Source organism: Thalassophryne amazonica, chromosome 1 (assembly GCF_902500255.1).
Source record: "Thalassophryne amazonica chromosome 1, fThaAma1.1, whole genome shotgun sequence".
Lineage (NCBI taxonomy): Eukaryota > Metazoa > Chordata > Actinopteri > Batrachoidiformes > Batrachoididae > Thalassophryne > Thalassophryne amazonica.
The window spans coordinates 152,161,887-152,181,993 of NC_047103.1; the positions used below are offsets into that span (position 1 = coordinate 152,161,887).

The 20,107-nt window shown below is 39.0% G+C and overlaps 1 protein-coding gene across 3 annotated transcripts in view; it reads right to left on the bottom strand.

Annotated features, from left to right (window-relative positions):
• The window catches only part of LOC117515689 (multidrug resistance-associated protein 4-like), a 216,465-nt gene that overhangs the window by 159,338 nt on the left and 37,020 nt on the right, over positions 1-20,107 (bottom strand). For all 3 annotated transcript variants that reach the window (XM_034176378.1, XM_034176386.1, XM_034176371.1), the window contains exon 6: positions 1,028-1,191. In XM_034176378.1, the coding sequence (XP_034032269.1) occupies positions 1,028-1,191 (164 nt within the window). The remainder of the gene's footprint in view (positions 1-1,027; positions 1,192-20,107) is intronic.

Consider the following 20,107-nt stretch of genomic DNA (forward strand, 5'->3'; position numbering starts at 1 on the left):
AAATAAATATGCAGACCATAAGCATCAGCAGCAGTTTTAGGCTATAAATAAAACTACAGCACTCAGACTGCTCTTATTCAGACTTTTAAGAAGTGCCATATGGTTGTACTTCACCATCAAGCTGTTTCCAAATAGTGTTAAGATATTTGTTGTACATTCTGATTATTTTATTCTTTCACTTTCTGTACTATACTGACTTGGAATAATTAATGACAATTTATTAACAGATAGACCAAGTGGCAGTATATACACCTCTAAAGCTGGTTTACAACCCACCAATAAAACCTAAAGAGGCTTTATTTATTTTGTATGCCATGAGTAGAACGCAAATAAGGAGCGATATAACCATTTCAAAAATGGGCGCACATCAGTGGAGAGTGATGAAGTTCCGATAGGAACTCAAAATCTGAAATAACTACACAATTGACAGAATACAGACTTTATTCATAGATGACCATTGTGACATCATCCAAGAACTTGTAGATGAGGTGGGAATAAGCACAAGCTCTATGCATTTCACTTTGACAGAGGATTTGGGCACACGGAGAGTGTTAGCAAAATTTGTGCAGAAGCTGTGAACAGTAGAGCAGAAGCAACTGCAACTGGAAGTCTCACATGACATGCTGTAATGCGGAACAGTGACCCGACTTCCTGAACACAGTCATCACTGGTGATTAGACATGGCTTTACAGGTACAACCCCAAAAACCTAGAGATTTTACACTAGAATTAAGAGTTAACTACAATGTTAAGATGACTTCCACAAGCATATTTAAAAGAAAACTTCAATTTTGAAAATGAGCAAGCATCTTGGACTTTGCAACTGAAAAAGTCAGACAGACAGCGTGACCATTGCATGACAGTTCTACCCATCACTATTTTAATGTTATTTGTGCTTTTGCACAGATGGCAGCTAGCTTTACTGCAAATATGTCTGGTGGTTTTGATAAAAATTTGATCAACATTTCATTTATAAAAGGGGTGTGTGTGTGTGTGTGTGTGTGTCCCCAAGTTTATGATTTCATTACCTAAAGTTGGAAAAGAGCCCTCCAAACATTGACTGAATTGGCATAAGGATCATAAGGACCACCATGCCCGCTAAACAGGATGGTCCAATCTCTCGCCACAGCAATCCCACGACCACCGCTGCCTGGAGAGGCCCCACCCACAAGAAGTGCAGGAAGATGGTCACCTGATTCAGAAGATAAACCATGAATGCAATGATTCTCAACCAGTAATTGACAAAACATGCTAATGCCAACAGCATCATCTCACAATGATGCTTGGGTAGACACAAACTGTATCACTTTCACTGTGAGGCAAAGTCAGCTACAACATTTTGACCATGTGGTGTGTAACCTTGTACAATTCAATTCAGTTCATTTCTATAGTGCCAATTCACAACAAAGCTGCCTCAAGGCACTTCACACAAGTAAGGTCAAATCTTACCAACCCCGAGAGCAAGCACATAGGCGAGAGTGGAAAGGAAAAACTCTGATGATTTAAGTAAGAAACCTGAAGCAGACGAGACTCAAAGGGGTGACCCTCTGCTTGGGCCATACTACAGACAGACACACTTGACAACACAAATATACAGGTTATTTTGGGAGTCCTAGCTGGTGTCCAGGACAGGAGGCTGGCTGGCGGGGGGTGAATACATTTAGCACTCATGATTGGAACACAAAATTGGTTTGGTAAGCTCACTGACCTTTGGGCTCCTTACACAGGTGAATCCAATCATGAGAAAGGGTATTTAAGGTGGCCATTTGCAAATGTTTCCCGTCTTTGCATCTCTTCTAATGAGTGGCAACATGGGAGCCTCTAAACAACTCTCAAATGACCTTAAAACAAAGACTGTTCAACATCATGGCTGAACATCAAGACCGCAGGCACAGTACTAGTTATGACCCGAAGTGGCAGATCAAGAAATATCTCAGATAAGCTGAAGCAAAGGATGGTGCGAACGCTCAGTCAACCCACAGACCTGCTCTAAAGATGCACAACATGATCTTGCTGCAGATAGTGTCTCTGTACATCGTTCAACTATACAGCGCAATTTCCACAAGGAGATGCTGTAATGCAGAGGAAGCCTTTTCTGCGTACATGCCACAGTCGCTTGAAGTATGCTAAAGCACATTTGGACAAGCCACATTCATTTTGGAATAAGGTGCTGTGGACTGATTAAACTAAAATAGAGTTATCTGGACATAAGGGGCAGTAACATTCCAAGAAAAACAATCGCTACCTACAGTAAAATTTGGAGGTGGTTCCATCATGCTGTGGCGCTGTGTGGCCAGTACAGGTACTGGGAATCTTGTTAAAGTTGAGGGTCACATGGATTCCAGTCAATATCAGCAGATTCTTGAGAACAATGTTCAAGATAACGACCCTAAACACTGCTCAAAATCTACTAAGGCTACATTCATGCAGAGGAACGAGTACAACATTCTGGAATAACCATCTCAATCCCCAGACCTGAATATTATTGAAAATCTGTGGTGTGATTTTTGTTTATTTTGTACCTTCAACCAGAATATATTTAATTGAAATTGCTGATCCAAACAACCAATGATTTATAAAGGAAAATGATGAAAATCATCAGGGATGCCCAAACCTTTGCATACAACTGTGTGTATACTGTATTCATTTTTATAGTTATTTCTTTTACAGTATACATAGAAAGAAAAAAACTACAACATACAAACAAAGAAAACAAGAAAAAGGTAGAGATGCGTGAGGAAAATAAGAAGGGGAAAGATGATAATGACTTTTTCCTTCATGATACAGGACAGAAGCCTTCTCATATACAGTAGTGTTCAGAATAATAGTAGTGCTATGTGACTTAAAAGATTAATCCAGGTTTTTAATTAAAAGATTAATCCAGGTGTCATCAGATTTGATGTAGCTTCAAATGTTATGGAGCTAGATCCAGAAGAAAAACGCCATTACCGAAAAATAATTTTTATACAATAACCTTTGAACTAATAAAGACATAAAAGTGATTCCCAGTTCTAGTGGTATGTTTTCATGGTCAAGGATGTCAAATATAAAGAAAAGAAAAGTGTATGTATCATAGTTTTGGTTGTAACACTGAATTGTTGAATAGATCACTGTACCAAGAAGGGAATCTCTTTAGGGTCAGTGACCCTAAGGCTTTGTTTAGAGAAGTGTTTCATAAATGTTAAAAAATTCATATAATTGCAGTTTAGCTGAATAATAAATTGAATTTTGTCTCTTGTTTTTGTCTATAAGCACATGCAATATCAATATCAGTGCTGATGTCAAGCGCTAAGGATATATGCTATCCAGTCACAGCAGGTTAAACTTGTTTTACTACTGAGCAAACATCATTGTTAGACTTTTTTAGGTTCAATGATTCCACGGCGTGTAGATGTTATGGCGTCAGTGACCCCATGGCCTTGGCGGAGGTTTGCAGTCTGAATGCTTCTAGTTTTATTGTAAACTTGCTTTTGTGTGGAACAAATAAGCATATTATTTGGAAATTCCTCTCAATTCACATAAACTGAGACTGAGTGACACTCTGTATGATACAGAAAAGTGTTTACAATTGTACAGTTAAGGTTAATAAACATTTGAACTGACTTAGTTTTGTTTGTTACCTGTGTGACAGACAACATGATGACAAAATGAGTCTTAGGCTGAATCTCAATTCTACCCCTTGGCCCTTCCCCTCCGTTTTGCGCGTGCACGAGAGACAGAGGGGTGTCTCAATTCTCTTTTTGGAGCGAGGCGGAGGAGAAGGCGGAGGGCTTCAAACCCCTCCGTTTGGAGTGAATCTGGATGCACACTCCGTTTAGAGGGGTAGGAGGAGCTTACTGCTGTCTCAGAAAAAACAAACATGGCGCCGAAAGAGCCGCACAAATGAAGCGGCTTTCATTACAAATTACGCTGTTTAGAAAGTTATAACTTGCCCAAAAACTTTACAGACAGTTGCCTATGACAGCAACGTGTATGCTGCTGGTTGAATGTTGTGTATATTGTCATTCTGAAGAATATCGTAACTTCGCTCGTGCGCCGAGGCGTTAAAATGCATGTCAAATAAATTTTATTTATATAGCGCCAAATCACAACAACAGTTGCCCCAAGGCGCTTTATATTGTAAAGCAAAAGCTAAACAATAATTACAGAAAAACCCCAACGGTCAAAACGACCCCCTATGAGCAAGCACTTGGCGACAGTGGGAAGGAAAAACTCCCTTTTAACAGGAAGAAACCTCCAGCAGAACCAGGTTCAAGGAGGGGCAGTCTTCTGCTGGGACTGGTTGGGGCTGAGGGGAGAGAATCAGGAAAAAGACATGCTGTGGAAGGGAGCAGAGATCAGATCAATCACTAATGATTAAATGCAGAGTGGTGCATACAGAGCAAAAAGAAGGAAACACTAAGTGCATCATGGGAACCCCCCAGCAGTCTAAGTCTATAGCAGCATAACTAAGGGATGGTTCAGGGTCACCTGATCCAGCCCTAACTATAAGCTTTAGCAAAAAGGAAAGTTTTAAGCCTAATCTTAAAAGTAGAGAGGGTGTCTGTCTCCTTGATCCGAATTGGGAGCTGGTTCCACAGGAGAGGAGCCTGAAAGCTGAAGGCTCTGCCTCCCATTCTACTCTTAAAAACCCTAGGAACTACAAGTAAGCCTGTGGTCTATTGGGGTGATATGGTACTATGAGGTCCCTGAGATAAGATGGGACCTGATTATTCAAAACCTTATAAGTAAGAAGAATTATAAATTCTATTCTAGAATTAACAGGAAGCCAATGAAGAGAGGCCAATATGGGTGAAATATGCTCTCTCCTTCTAGTCCCCGTCAGTACTCTAGCTGCAGCATTTTGAATTAACTGAAGGCTTTTCAGGGAACTTTTAGGACAACCTGATAATAATGAATTACAATAGTCCAGCCTAGAGGAAATAAATGCATGAAGTAGTTTTTCAGCATCACTCTGAGACAAGACCTGATTTTAGAGATATTGCGCAAATGTAAAAAAGTAGTCCTACATATTTGCTTAATATGCGCATTGAAGGACATATCCTGATCAAAAATGACTCCAAGATTTCTCAGAGTATTACTAGAGGTCAGGGTAATGCCATCCAGAGTAAGGATCTGGTTAGACACCATGTTTCTAAGATTTGTGGGACCAAGTACAATAACTTCAGTTTTATTTGAATTTAAAAGCAAGAAATTAGAGGTCATCCATGTCTTTATGTCTGTAAGACATTCCTGCAGTTTAACTAATTGGTGTGTGTCCTCTGGCTTCATGGATAGATAAAGCTGGGTATCATCTACGTAACAATGAAAATTTAAGCAATGCTTTCTAATAATACTAATAAAGTGAATAAAATTGGTCCTAGCACAGAACCTTGTGAACTCCATAATTAACCTTAGTCTGTGAAGAAGACTCCCCATTTACATGAACAAATTGTAATCAGATAAATATGATTCAAACCACCGCAGCGCAGTGCCTTTAATACCTATGGCATGCTCTAATCTCTGTAATAAAATTTTATGGTCAACAGTATCAAAAAGCAGCACTGAGGTCTAACAGGACAAGCACAGAGATGAGTCCACTGTCTGAAGCCATAAGATCATTTGTAACCTTCACTAATGCTGTTTCTGTACTATGATGAATTCTGAAACCTGACTGAAACTCTTCAAATAGACCATTCCTCTGCAGATGATCAGTTAGCTGTTTTACAACTACCCTTTCAAGAATTTTTGAGAGAAAAGGAAGGTTGGAGATTGGCCTATAATTAGCTAAGATAGCTGGATCAAGTGATGGCTTTTTAAGTAATGGTTTAATTACTGCCACCTTAAAAGCCTGTGGCACATAGCCAACTAATAAAGATAGATTGATCATATTTAAGATCGAAGCATTAATTAATGGTAGGGCTTCCTTGAGCAGCCTGGTAGGAATGGGGTCTAATAGACATGTTGATGGTTTGGAGGAAGTGACTAATGAAAATAACTCAGACAGAACAATCAGAGAGAAAGAGTCTAACCAAATACCAGCATTACTGAAAGCAGCCAAAGATAACAATATGTCTTTGGGATGGTTATGAGTAATTTTTTCTCTAATAGTTAAAATTTTATTAGTAAAGAAAGTCATGAAGTCATTACTAGTTAAAGTTAAAGGAATACTCGGCTCAATAGAGCTCTGACTCTGTCAGCCTGGCTACAGAGCTGAAAATAAACCTGGGATTGCTCTTATTTTCTTCAATTAGTGATGAGTAGTAAGATGTCCTAGCTTTACGGAGGGCTTTTTTATAGAGCAACAGACTCTTTTTCCAGGCTAAGTGAAGATCTTCTAAATTAGTGAGACGCCATTTCCTCTCCAACTTACGGGTTATCTGCTTTAAGCTGCGAGTTTGTGAGTTATACCACGGAGTCAGGCACTTCTGACTTAAGGCTCTCTTTTTCAGAGGAGCTACAGCATCCAAAGTTGTCCTCAATGAGGATATAAAACCACTGACGAGATAATCTATCTCACTCACAGAGTTTAGGTAGCTACTCTGCACTGTGTTGGTATATGGCATTGGAGAACATAAAGAAGGAATCATATCCTTAAACCTAGTTACAGCGCTTTCCGAAAGACTTCTACTGTAATGAAACTTATTCCCCACTGCTGGGTAGTCCATTAAAGTAAATGTAAATGTTATTAAGAAATGATCAGACAGAAGGGGGTTTTCAGGGAATACTGTTAAGTCTTCAATTTCCATACCATAAGTCAAAACAAGATCTAAAGTATGATTAAAGTGGTGGGTGGACTCATTTACAATTTGAGCAAAGCCAGTTGAGTCTAATAATAGATTAAATGCAGTGTTGAGGCTTTCATTCTCAGCATCTATGTGGATGTTAAAATCGCCCACTATAATTATCTTATCTGAGCTAAGCACCAAGTCAGACAAAAGGCCTGAAAATTCACAGAGAAACTCACAGTAACGACAAGGCGGACGATAGATAACAACAAATAAAACTGGTTTTTGGGACTTCCAATTTGGATGCGCAAGACTAAGAGTCAAGCTTTCAAATGAATTAAAGCTCTGTCTGGGTTTTTGATTAATTAATAAGCTGGAGTGGAAGATTGCTGCTAATCCTCCCCCTCGGCCTGTGCTACGAGCATTCTGATAGTTAGTGTGACTCGGGGGTGTTGACTCATTTAACCTAACATATTTATCCTGCTGTAAACAGGTTTCTGTAAGGCAGAATAAATCAATATGTTGATCAATTATTTTATCATTTACTAACAGGGACTTAGAAGAGAGACACCTAATGTTTAATAGACCACATTTAACTGTTTTAGTCTGTGGTGCAGTTGAAGGTGCTATATTATTTTTTCTTTTTGAATTTTTATGCTTAAATAGATTTTTACTGGTTGTTGGTGGTCTGGGAGCAAGCACCGTCTCTACGGGGATGGGGTATTGGGGGGATGGCAGGGGGAGAGGAGCTGCAGAGAGGTGTGTAAGACTATAACTCTGCTTCCTGGTCCCAACCCTGGATAGTCACGGTTTGGAGGGTTTAATAAAATTGGCCAGATTTCTAGAAATGAGAGCTTCTCCATCCAAAGTGGGATGGATGCCGTCTCTCCTAACAAGACCAGGTTTTCCCCAGAAGCTTTGCCAATTATCTATGAAGCCCACCTCATTTTTTGGACACCACTCAGACAGCCAGCAATTCAAGGAGAACATGCGGCTAAACATGTCACTCCCGGTCCAATTGGGGAGGGGCCCAGAGAAAACTACAGAGTCCGACATTGTTTTTGCAAAGTTACACACTGATTTAATGTTAATTTTAGTGACCTCCGATTGGCGTAACCGGGTGTCATTACTGCCGACGTGGATTACAATCTTACCGAATTTATGCTTAGCCTTAGCCAGCAGTTTCAAATTTCCTTCAATGTCGCCTGCTCTGGCCCCCGGAAGACAACTGACTATGGTTGCTGGTGTCGCTAACTTCACATTTCTCAAAACAGAGTCGCCAATAACCAGAGTTTGTTCCTCAGCGGGTGTGTCGCCGAGTGGGGAAAAACGGTTAGAAATGTGAACGGGTTGGTTCAGGTAACGTCATCATTCCGAATGGTAGCCTAAGTTAGGAGCTCCCTCCGAAAACATAATAAATACTCCGCAAATAGCTCAATTTGAAGCATTTCTACCATAAATAAAACGAGCTTAAGTCGGAGTAACGATGGGGAAAAAGGACACAAAACAGAAGTCATTAAACGAAGGACGGGCAAATGAAGAAAGCCTGGCGACGCAACATGCGGATGGGGCTGAAGCTAATGCTAGCACAGTCCGGGAGGCAAGTTTAGCTACGGTGCTACAAGAAATACGGGACTTTCGGGCAGAAACAAACCAACAACTGAATGATATCAGGTCAGAGCTGACTACAACAAATAATAACATACTTGAAGCAGAAGCTAGAATTAGCAAGGCTGAAGATCGGGTTCAGAATATAGAGCAAGTGTTGTGTAAAATGATCGAAGTTATGAACCAACAAGAAAGTAAGCTACTGGACCAGGAAGCAAGATCGCGATGGCTGAATTTATAATGTTCCAGAAGGTGCAGAGGGAACGTCAATGATTACTTTTATTAAGAAACTTCTTCATGACTCTCTAGGCATTCCCCAAGGCACAAACCTCGACATTGAGAGAGCACATCAAGCTCTAGCTTGGAACACATCCGGAAATGTACAGGATAATCCATGATCGATAGTGATTAAATTCTCACGCTATACAACTAAAGAGGAAGTTCTGCGCAAAGCATGGGCTTTGAAAAAGGTCTTTCTGGATGGGAGACAAATATACTTTGATCAAGATTCCCCCGCGGCTATATTAAAAAAAACAGAGACTACGCTGAAGCTAAACGAGTGTTGAAACAACAGAATATCAGGTTTCAGACGCCATACCCTGCCAAACTGCGTGTATTCTATGAAGATGGGACCCGGCTTTATGAAACAGCAAAGGAAGCAACTACAGACATGAACACCATAGGGCTGTCAGTCACCCTGATAACCCCCAAAGAGAGCCTGGCGGAGCAGCTTTCCAAATCAGCGCGGAAAGCGGTGGGGACAAAGCGGGGGATGGCAGATGAACGGGAGAAAGGCATTAGAGAAAAACTTCAGGTCTACAGACGGCAAAGCCCCCCAAACCCAGAAGAGGCGTGAGATTAACGTGCACAATTTTTAGGAAGGATAAGAAAAACATTTTATTGTGTCCTAATTCCAAATTTATGAGTAAAGACAATTAAGAGGGAGAAATTGTTTGTCGGATAGAGAACCAAGCCATAAGGGCCCTCTACTCATTCCAGAGAGGCTTTCCCCTACGTTTTGACACTTTTCCACCATATTACAGGGTCCTTGGTTAGAAGAGACCCCAACCTTGGAATCACTCTGTTTTTGTTTTTGTTGTTAAGTTCTGTTATACTGTTGTTCAGTCGGGGTGTTGACCTAAGTTACTTTTTACCACTGCTGTTAGATTTGAGTAAGACAAATATTTTATATGGCTAACGTTAAGGTAAAAGTTATTTCTTTTAATGTAAACGGTTTAACAAATCCAATCAAGCATAGTAGAATACTGACTAAAATGAAAAAAAGAGTTCATATCGTGTATCTTCAAGAGACTCATTTAAACAAAAGTGAACATGAGAAGTTAAGACGAATGGGGTTCACAGAACTTTTTTTCTCCTCATATAAATCAGGACGTAAAAGAGGAGTTGCTATCCTCATTTCAAACAAACTTAACTTTGAGAAAACAGAAGTGATAAAGGACAAGGATGGAAGATACATATTGGTACGGGGGAGTATTGATGGGAATTTAGTTACTCTGATGAATATATGTACCCCCAGGAAGTGATTTTAGTTTTTTCCAGAAAATTATTAATTTAATGGTTACTGAAACCCGAGGTTTATTAATAAGTGGAGGAGATTTAAATATACGTTTAAAACCAGAATTAGATAGTTCATAATTGAAGAATTCGGACTCTAATACTCTACATAAAAAAGTTAATATGCTTTTTAATGAGGTTGGGTTGATTGATATATGGAGAAATTTATTCCCTACAAGAAGAGACTATACCCATTACTCTCCACCCCACCACCTCTACACAAGGATAGATTATTTCATAACTTTCGGGAAAGACAAGGATAAGATTCAGACATGTGAAATTGGGACAATAGATGTAAGTGACCATGCCCCTGTATATTTGTTGGTTGATCTAAATCTGCAACCCAAAATAACCACTTGGAAATTAAATTCAAGTCTACTAAAAGATGATAACATTAAGGAACAAATAAAAAAGGACCTCCAAGAGTTCTTAGAGATTAATGACAATGGGGAGGTATCTCCTCCTACACTCTGGGACACAATGAAGACCGTGCTTAGAGGTAAGGTTATAGAAATAGCGTCTTATAAAAAGAAAAAACGTATCCAAAAAATGGGGGACTTACAAAACAGGTTGAAGCAACTGGAAAGTGAACATAAATTTAAATACTCACAAAAATCTTTGGAAGAAATTAAAAAAAATTAGGGAACAGGTTAATGAATTGGAAACACAAGAAATAAAGAGAAAATTAATGTTTTTGAAACAAACGTATTATGAAAGTGGGTCAAAATCTATGAAAATCTTAGCATGGAAACTTAAAAAGAAAATAGCTGAAAATACAATAACTAAAATTAGACACCCTCAAACGGGACAGATAAAAAATAAGTTACAGGAAATTCACGATGCCTTTGAGGAGTTCTATAAGAAATTATACTCTAAAGTCCCAAGAGGAAATGAAAATGACATTTTTCTTGATTCACTGAATTTACCAGCTCTAAGCGCGGCCCAGAGCGAAAAGACGATAGCGGAAATCACTGAAACTGAACTTAAAAAAGCCATTAGCAGACTACAAATAAATAAATCATCAGGTTCAGATGGATATACGGTGGAATGGTACAAAGAATTTAAAAGTGAACTGATTCCTATATTGCTAGTTACATTTAATTGGGTCCTTAAAAAAGCACAAACCCCACCTAGTTGGAAAGAAGCAATAATATCTGCTATACCAAAAGAGGGTAAAGATAAAACTGACTGTGGTTCATTCAGACCTATATCTGTTTTGAATTTAGACTATAAGCTCTTCACCTGTATTATGGCCAGACGCTTGGAAGAATTTTTACCCATGTTAATACATAATGACCAAACAGGCTTTATTAGGCAACGTCAGACCCAAGATAATATTTGTTGAACTCTTCACATTATAAATCATATACAAAAAAATAAAACTAATGCAGTACTTATGAGTGTGGATGCTGAAAAGGCATTCGACTCCGTTAACTGGGATTTTCTTTACAAAACATTAATTAAATTTGGCTTCCATGATGTAATCATTGGGACTATAAAAGCAATATACCACAAACCTACTGCGAGAATAAAGGTTAATGGAAGCTTATCAAATAGATTTATATTACAACGCGGAACGAGACAGGGCTGTGCATGGTCCCCTTTATTGTTCTCCCTATATCTGGAACCGCTAGCGCAGTCTATAAGACAAACTGGGGATATCAAGGGAATTACTATTAAAGGCCGAGAACATAAACTAGCCTGTTACGCAGATGATATATTGATATATTTAGATCAGCCAACAGACTATCAAAATTGATGCAGTTATTTGAACAGTATGGTAGACTTTCAGGATATAAGGTCAACATGACTAAAACTCAAGTACTAACATATAATTACAACCCCCCAAATGAAGTATTAATCAAGTATCCAATGATATGGCAAGCCAAATCACTCAAATATTTAGGTATTGACATACCAAAAGACTACACAAAACTCTTTGACTATAATTATATACCCTTAAGTAAAAGAATAATTGAAGATATAAATAGATGGAAAATAATACCTTACTTTTCTTTAAGTTCTAGAATTGACTCCATAAAAATGAATATCTTGCCTAGACTTCTCTATTTATTCCAGACATTACCAATAGAGATTGAACAAAGCAAATTTATAGAATGGGATAAAATTATATCAAAGTATTTATGGCAAGGCAAAAAACCTATAGTGTGTTTTAAAACTTTACAACTGGCCAAGGAAAAGGGGGGGTGGGGCCTACCATCTATGAGGGAATATTATCAGGCAGCTCAGATTAAAGCAGTGATGAACTGGTGTGACAATTCATATACAGCACAGTGGAAGGACATTGAGGAAAGTATATTTCCTTTTCCAATACAATCTATTCTGGCTGATAATATTCAAAAATATATAGATGAGGCTAATATCCCATGGGTAGAATATACTCTTGAGGTTTGGAAAACTGTGGTGATGGAATTTTAATTGGACAAAGACATTGTGGGTTTTAAGTGGTACGCCTACGATTCTGACTTTCATCCAAACAAAAATGATTCACGTTTTAAGACAGGGACATCAAAAGGACTAACAGTAATATTCAAATTCTTTAAGAGTGATATTTTTGTTGAATTTGAAACACTACAAAACTCCATGAAAACGCATTATGATGGGACCCCTCCGGACTGTTGGAGAAAATGTGGAAACCAGCGTGCAAACCATTTTCACATTATGTGGGATTGTCCTCTCATTAAACAATATTGGATGGACGTACATGTAGCCCTACGAGACATCTTTAATTATCCCCTTCAATTTGATTTCAAAACGGTTTACTCTGGATGTTTACCACATTTACAAGACTGGAAAAAAAATGGACAAACGCTTGTTTATTATTTTATTAGCGGCTGGTAAGAAGGCAGTGACTAAAAACTGGCTGTAGCAGAAGAAACCAACTTTGTCAACCTGGATGGATGTGACACTGGACATTTACAGACTGGAAAGACTAACAGCTGTAGTAAACCAAAAACTGATTTGTTTGTTTCTTGTTGGGAAAAATGGGTTCAATATATAACCATTCAGAGGCCCAACATAGGGCTTTAATATATGACATGTAGATAACAGCTATTTTGTTTAATGGTCACCCCCGACAGTTCTGTGTTCTATTTTTATTTTTATTTATATTATTGTTTTTTTGTTTTGCTCTCCACTGATGTGAAAGTTTAAAATATGTATTCACATGCTTGTAACCTCACATAGTGTGTGTGTGTTTGTAATGCATCATCAGTGATGTTATGTTAAAAAGCAAGAAATAAAGAATTAAAAAAAAAAAAGAAATGTGAACAGGTTGGTGGTGTACAGGGGGCTTGTGTATAGGACTACGCTTCCTCCTCAGTCACCCAGCTGGCCTGCTTTCCCGGCTGCTCGGGATCCGCTGGGGGGCAGCTAAAAGCGGCTAAGCTACCTTGGTCCGCACCGACTACAGGGGCCTGGCTAGCTGTAGGATTTTCCAAGGTGCGGAGCCGAGTCTCCAATTCGCCCAGCCTGGCCTCCAAAGCTACAAATAAGCTACACTTATTACAAGTACCATTACTGCTAAAGGAGGCCGAGGAATAACTAAACATTTCACACCCAGAGCAGAAAAGTGCAGGAGAGACAGGAGAAGCCGCCATGCTAAACCGGCTAAGAGCTAGTAGCTGCACTAAGCTAGCGGATTCCTAAAAACACACAAAGTGAATAATGTGTAAATAATTTAGAGGTGATTCAGCAGAGGGAGTGCTTTAGTTAAGGCACGTGAAGATTACACTGTGAAACAAATCGTTATCTAGATCAATCTAACTACGCAGATTAAACAGCTAATAGATACAGCAAAACACCGCTGTGCTCCGGAAAGGGAAGTGATACAATACCGCAGTGAGAGCCAACCATCAGATTCACACCCACACCATATACACACGAACACTACGATAAGACACTTTTATATCTCACAACGGAGAAAATCATGATAAAGTGTAAGCACGTTAATTTGTATGTTCATAAATCTTTGGATAATATCAATCCCTGCTGTTGGATTTCAAGGTCTGTAACGTGTGTATATTTTGTAAGCAAACAGGGGGCCCTGGCCACACTCGTCTCCTAATAAGCTTTCAGGCAGAAAATGAGAAGTTTCATTAATGGGAATAAGTTGGAAAATATATACACACATGTATATGTGTAACACATAACCTGACGTCCTAATAGACTGACATTATTTGTCAAGGAAATTTCTGAAGGAAAAAGGGCTGGATGCAAAAAATGGGAGAATTTGAAAAAGAAATATAAGGTTAACAGAACTAGATGCAGCCCATAACATACATACAGGTGCTGATCATATAATTAGAATATCAAGAAAAAGTTGATTTATTTCAGTAATTCCATTCAAAAAGTGAAACTTGTATAATGTATACATTCATTGCACACAGACTGATATATTTCGTGTTTATTTTAAATAAACTATTTTCCTGTTTTATCATTAGTATTTTATATGATTGTGTGTCTTTTTTATTCATTTTATTATTTTACTTTTACTTATTTATGTTTTAAACTTTTTTTTTACTGTGTTTTAATCTTATTTCATTTTATTCTGCTTTTAAATGATGTTTGTGAAGCGCCTTGAGGCGATTAGTTGTGATTTGGCTATATAAATTAATAAATTATTATTATAAATTTTAATTACTAAATCAATTAATGATTAATCAAATAATTACTATTATTGATTTTTAGTAGTATTAATGATCAATTACTAATTATTATTATAAATTACAAATTAATTAACATGACATGATTGTGATGCATTAAAGAACTGCAACTTCTATTTCTTTGCATTTACGCAGAAAGGTGAGAAAATAAAAAGAGCAAACAGGCTACTGCAACAAGTTGCATTTCAATTGCCATGTTAACAAACAGTGAAGACGGCAGATTGACACGGGCAGTTTTTTTTTTTTTCCTAAGGCGGAGGGGTGTCTCAATTCATAGGGCTAGAGGCATACCCCTTCCCCTTACCCCTTGCTTTAAAGGGGTAGGCGTAGGGGTAGGGCCAAGGGGAAGGGGTACAAAAGAGAATTGAGAGTGGGGGTTAGTATGTAGAAGACAAAACTTGAAGTCTTAATACATATGAAAGGTACATTTTCTGAACAAAAAATAATACATTTGCATGTCTATTTTTCAGAATTCTTAGTTTGTAGAACTTGCGGCTGGTCTGCTCCTGTGTCAGCCTGATCCCGTCAGATCTCAGAAGCTAAGCAGTGCAGCATCTGGTTAGTACTTCGATGGGACACCTCTTTGGAACACCGGCTGCTGTGCGTGTTTCTCCAGGTAACACTGGAGCTGTGGGAGCAGCCGAATGGACGACAACTTAGTTTTTAGAACTTGAAATTTGAAGTTATACATATGAAAGGTACATTTTCTGAACAAAAGATAAGTTGGCACAGCTTTCATTTACCTGAATTCTTTGTGTCTGCAGCTCAAAAATTTAAGTTACATTACACATGAATAATAAGTTATCTCAACAAAAACTTATTTGTTCAAACTTAAGATTTTGAGTTGGCCTCAAAACCCAAAAATCCAGTGGAGACTGTTGCCTTGAAATTTTAAGCTGACAACTTTTGTTTTTACAGTGAATTATGCGGCCCTCCAATCGTATTCACACTTTCAGTTTGAATGTTTGTTGAAAGTGCAGACTTCAACCTACATACTACTTTTTAAATTTTGTTGATAGACCAAGTAAAACCTGAACAATGATGAATATGTTTTTTCCAGGCATTTTGCTGAATTATTATGGTAATGTGTGGAGTGCTGCTGCATCGATTGCTTTATCCAGCACGTTTGAGTGATCGGGTGGATTTCCTCACTTTCTTTCTCTCTGCTTGGAGCATTTACAACGGGAAAAGAAAAAACATGAGTTCCCCTTTATTCTTTGGTGGAAAACCCATGTATTTGGTAGGAAAGGCACAGTCACTTGTCTAAGTTCCCCCCACGAGTATGTCTTTGCAAAGAGCAACACACGTGGTCTGCATGTGTATCGCACATGTTGCGCTCCCCCTCCCATATGTCCATGTCCTTCTTGATAACAGGCATTTTCCCGCACCTTTTACAGGACAGCGGCAGCAGCTCAGTGGTAAAGCTTCTGGCTGGCAATCAGAGCTTTTGGAAATTGCACCCGTGGGTGGCATGTATTTTTTTTTTTTTTTCACAGCAGCTGTTCACATTGTGTTCCTGCATGCACGAAAGCATCGCAGCGGGATCATTCACGCCTGCCCGTCGGCTCGATGTTTTCATGGTTCGCTCATACGTGCTATTCCACCGTGATTTGTACTATGTGTGAAGGGGCCTTAAGGCATTTATTCAGCTCACCCAGAGCAACAAGACACTACACATACCCACTTGACAGTTATTGAAGTCTTTAATTCAAACTAGCATGGTGCGGTGGCATTTTAATGAGTTGGCATACCAACCAAGTAACTACGAACAAAATGTTCTAAAGACCTGTGGAGTTACAAAGCGGTGTTTTAGTTACAGATTAAAATGAAAGTCAAGGCTGAAGTGAAACAGTATTTAGTGTCTCTCTGGATTAACATCATTAAACATGATTTTTTTTTTTTTTTTTTTTTTTTTTTTTTTTTTAAGAGCGAACGGAGATTCACACTTTTTTTTAACTTAATTTTTAATCCAAATTTAACTTTGGGGGGGGGGGGGGGGGAGACAATGGTGCATTTCAAAAAAGAATAAGAACATAGACAGATTTGAATAGCAACGGGTAACAATAAACCTTGATAAAATTCCAAGTATGAAGGAGTTGGGGCATTTGCTCTATCCCACCCACCTTGAGTACATGGACCACCTAAGTTGGTCCATCTAGTACAGACTAATGGGGAGGGTGTCCCCTGGGGCCATTATATTATCATGGACTAATCAACTCAATTTCAGGAAGTTGACCAGTGCGAATGTACTGTATGATTTACTGGGAAAGAAAAGAAAAGAAAAGAGGGGGAGGGCATTATTTCACACTTCTTTCGCCTTTGCATATGTTAACCATTTTGACCAATATTTTTGGGCCTTGTTACTATTGTGTCTTAGGGAAAAGGTAAGCATTTCCATTTCACAAATTTCTTCTACGGTGGCTGACCATTCGATTAGTGTCGGTGGGTCCCCATTAAGCCATTTCCTTGTTATTGATTTTTTCCCTGCTATCACTAATATTTTCAAGAGGTACTTATCCCGAGTGTTAATTTCGTTAGGTAGATTGCATAAAAATATAGTTTGAAAATTATGTTGAATTTCCAGGCCAATAATTAATCTTCTCTTTGACTACCTTTAACCAATAGGAGTGAATCAATGGGCAACCCCAGAAAATATGAAAATGGTGAGCATTACATTGTTACAATGTCTCCAACAATGCCCAGATTCAGCCCTGCCTGTCTGAAAATATGTCCTTTTGGGGGTTATAAAGAACCTAACAATATTCTTCCACACGAATTCCCTCCATTGCCCTGAGCTTCTGGTGGTGGAATTAATTTGGCATATGCTGAGCCAATCATTTTCTGTCAGTATTGTTTCTGCTTCCTTTTCCCATGTACTTTTAATGTACGAGGGCTGTCAATAAAGTAACGGTCCTTTTTATTTTTTTCAAAAACTATATGGATTTCATTCATATGTTTTTACGTCAGACATGCTTGAACCCTCGTGCGCATGCGTGAGTTTTTCCACGCCTGTTGGTGACGTCATTCGCCTGTGAGCACTCCTTGTGGGAGGAGTCGTCCAGCCCCTCGTCGGAATTCCTTTGTCTGAGAAGTTGCTGAGAGACTGGCGCGTTGTTTGATCAAAATTTTTTCTAAACCTGTGAGACACATCGAAGTGGACACGGTTCGAAAAATTAAGCTGGTTTTCAGTGAAAATTTTAACGGCTGATGAGAGATTTTGAGGTGATTCTGTCGCTTTAAGGACTTTTCACGGTGCAAGACGTCGCGCAGCACTCAGGCGGCATCATCAGCCTGTTCAAGCTGAAAACCTCCACATTTCAGGCTCTATTGATCCAGGACGTCGTGAGAGAACAGAGAAGTTTCAGAAGAAGTCGGTTTCAGCATTTTATCCGGATATTCCACTGTTAAAGGAGATTTTTTTTTAATGAAAGACGTGCGGACGGATCCGCGCGTCGGGACGCAGCCGGCGCGGTGCAGCGGCACAGGAAAAACACCTCCGTGTTGATAACCATTTGTAAAATCCAGGCGGCTTTTGATGGCTTTCAGTGGAGTGAGTATATGAGAAATTGTTTAACAGGCAGGACATGTTCCAACTTGTCCTTAAGGCTTTCAACAAAGGTGTTTTTCCTGTGGCGGAGCGTCGCGGCGGCTGCGTCCCGACGCGCGGACCCGTCCGCACGTCTTTCATTAAAAAAATCTCCTTTAACAGTGGAATATCCGGATAAAATGCTGAAACCGACTTCTTCTGAAACTTCTCTGTTCTCTCACGACGTCCTGGATCAATAGAGCCTGAAATGGAGGTTTTCAGCTTGAACAGGCTGATGACGCCGCCTGAGAGCGCTGCGCGACGTCTCGCACCGTGAAAAGTCCTTAAAGCGACAGAATCACCTCAAAATCTCTCAGCCGTTAAAATTTTCACTGAAAACCAGCTTAATTTTTCGAACCGTGTCCACTTCGATGTGTCTCACAGGTTTAGAAAAAATTTTGATCAAACAACGCGCCAGTCTCTCAGCAACTTCTCAGACAAAGGAATTCCGACGAGGGGCTGGACGACTCCTCCCACCGACAGGCGTGGAAAAACTCACGCATGCGCACGAGGGTTCAAGCATGTCTGACATAAAAACATATGAATGAAATCCATATAGTTTTTGAAAAAAATAAAAAGGACCGTTACTTTATTGACAGCCCTCGTATAGTGTAGATGTTTTTTTTTGTAGGCCTCTAGGCACGCATATATTCTAGAGCCTCTTCTTATAGGATTTACCTTTGTAGGCATCAATAAAGATGTTTACGATATCTTGATAGTTGTTTTCTAATGTTTTAACATTTATATTAAAATGTCTGAGCTGCAAATATCTGAAAAAGTCTCGCTTGTCAAGATCAAATTTTTCCTGCATTTGTTGGAAACTTTAAGGTCAGATCCAGAAGAGATTACACAGTATGAGGTAATGCCTTTTCTGGTCCATTCTTTAAATCTAAAGTCAAGCTGTGCTGGTCTAAAATCCCTATTGTGTTCAATCCATTTTAGTAATCGTGCTCCTCTCTCGAAAAGGGGATTACGGAGCTCTCTGAGCCAGATGCTGAGGGGGACTCTAGTGTAAGTGCATAACTTTTCTGAATGTTTAGTGATAAGGTATTTTTCACCCAGCAGAGCTTGAAGGGGATGTCAATTTGACTCAATTCTAGCTCCTTCCACTTTTCATCATACCCCTCTTCACACCAGTACACCGCATACTGCAATTGTGCTGCTCTATAGTAATTTCCCGAGCATGGGAGTGACAAACCCCCTTTAACTCTTGGTAGTTGTAAAGATTTATAGCGTACCCTCGGTTTCTTTTTCCACCATATAAACCTAGAGATGGTTCGATCCCACTCGAACTGTTTACTAGGGATTCAAATGATAAGGATTGGAAAAGGAATAACATTTGAGGTAAGACAATCATCCTTATAATTTCTATTCGGTTATATAAATCAAGTGTTAAGGGGGCCCATCTGTCTAAATCATTTTTCATTTTGTTAGTCATAGTGCCATAATTTGCTTCATATATTTTGTTTAGATTTGTAGTGATATTAATGCCTAAATATTTCATGATTTTTGTTTTCCATTTAAATTTGTACAGTTTACTTATATCCTCTCTGGGTGTGTAATTAAAGCATAGTGTCTGAGTTTTTTCTATGTTTAATTTATAACCCGAGTAGAGTCCAAATTGATAAAAACTGGACATAAGATTAGGTAGACTGGCATCGGGGTCAGATAAGGTCACCAAGGACATTCACACTTTTAAACAATTTGTCCAACAGTCATTCAACATAATTATGTCATCAGATTACACTCTTTGATCAGCAAAGCACCTGTATGCCAAAATGGTTCAAGTAAAGTGGGAAAACTGGGACAGAGGGTGGTTAATGCCACAAATCCTCACAAACGCTGTGTTCTAAAGCAGGGGTTTCCAAAGTGTGGCAGAGTGAGCCTCCCCCTCTGAGAACAAATGAATAGCTGCACCCCGCCGACACACACACAGACACATACACA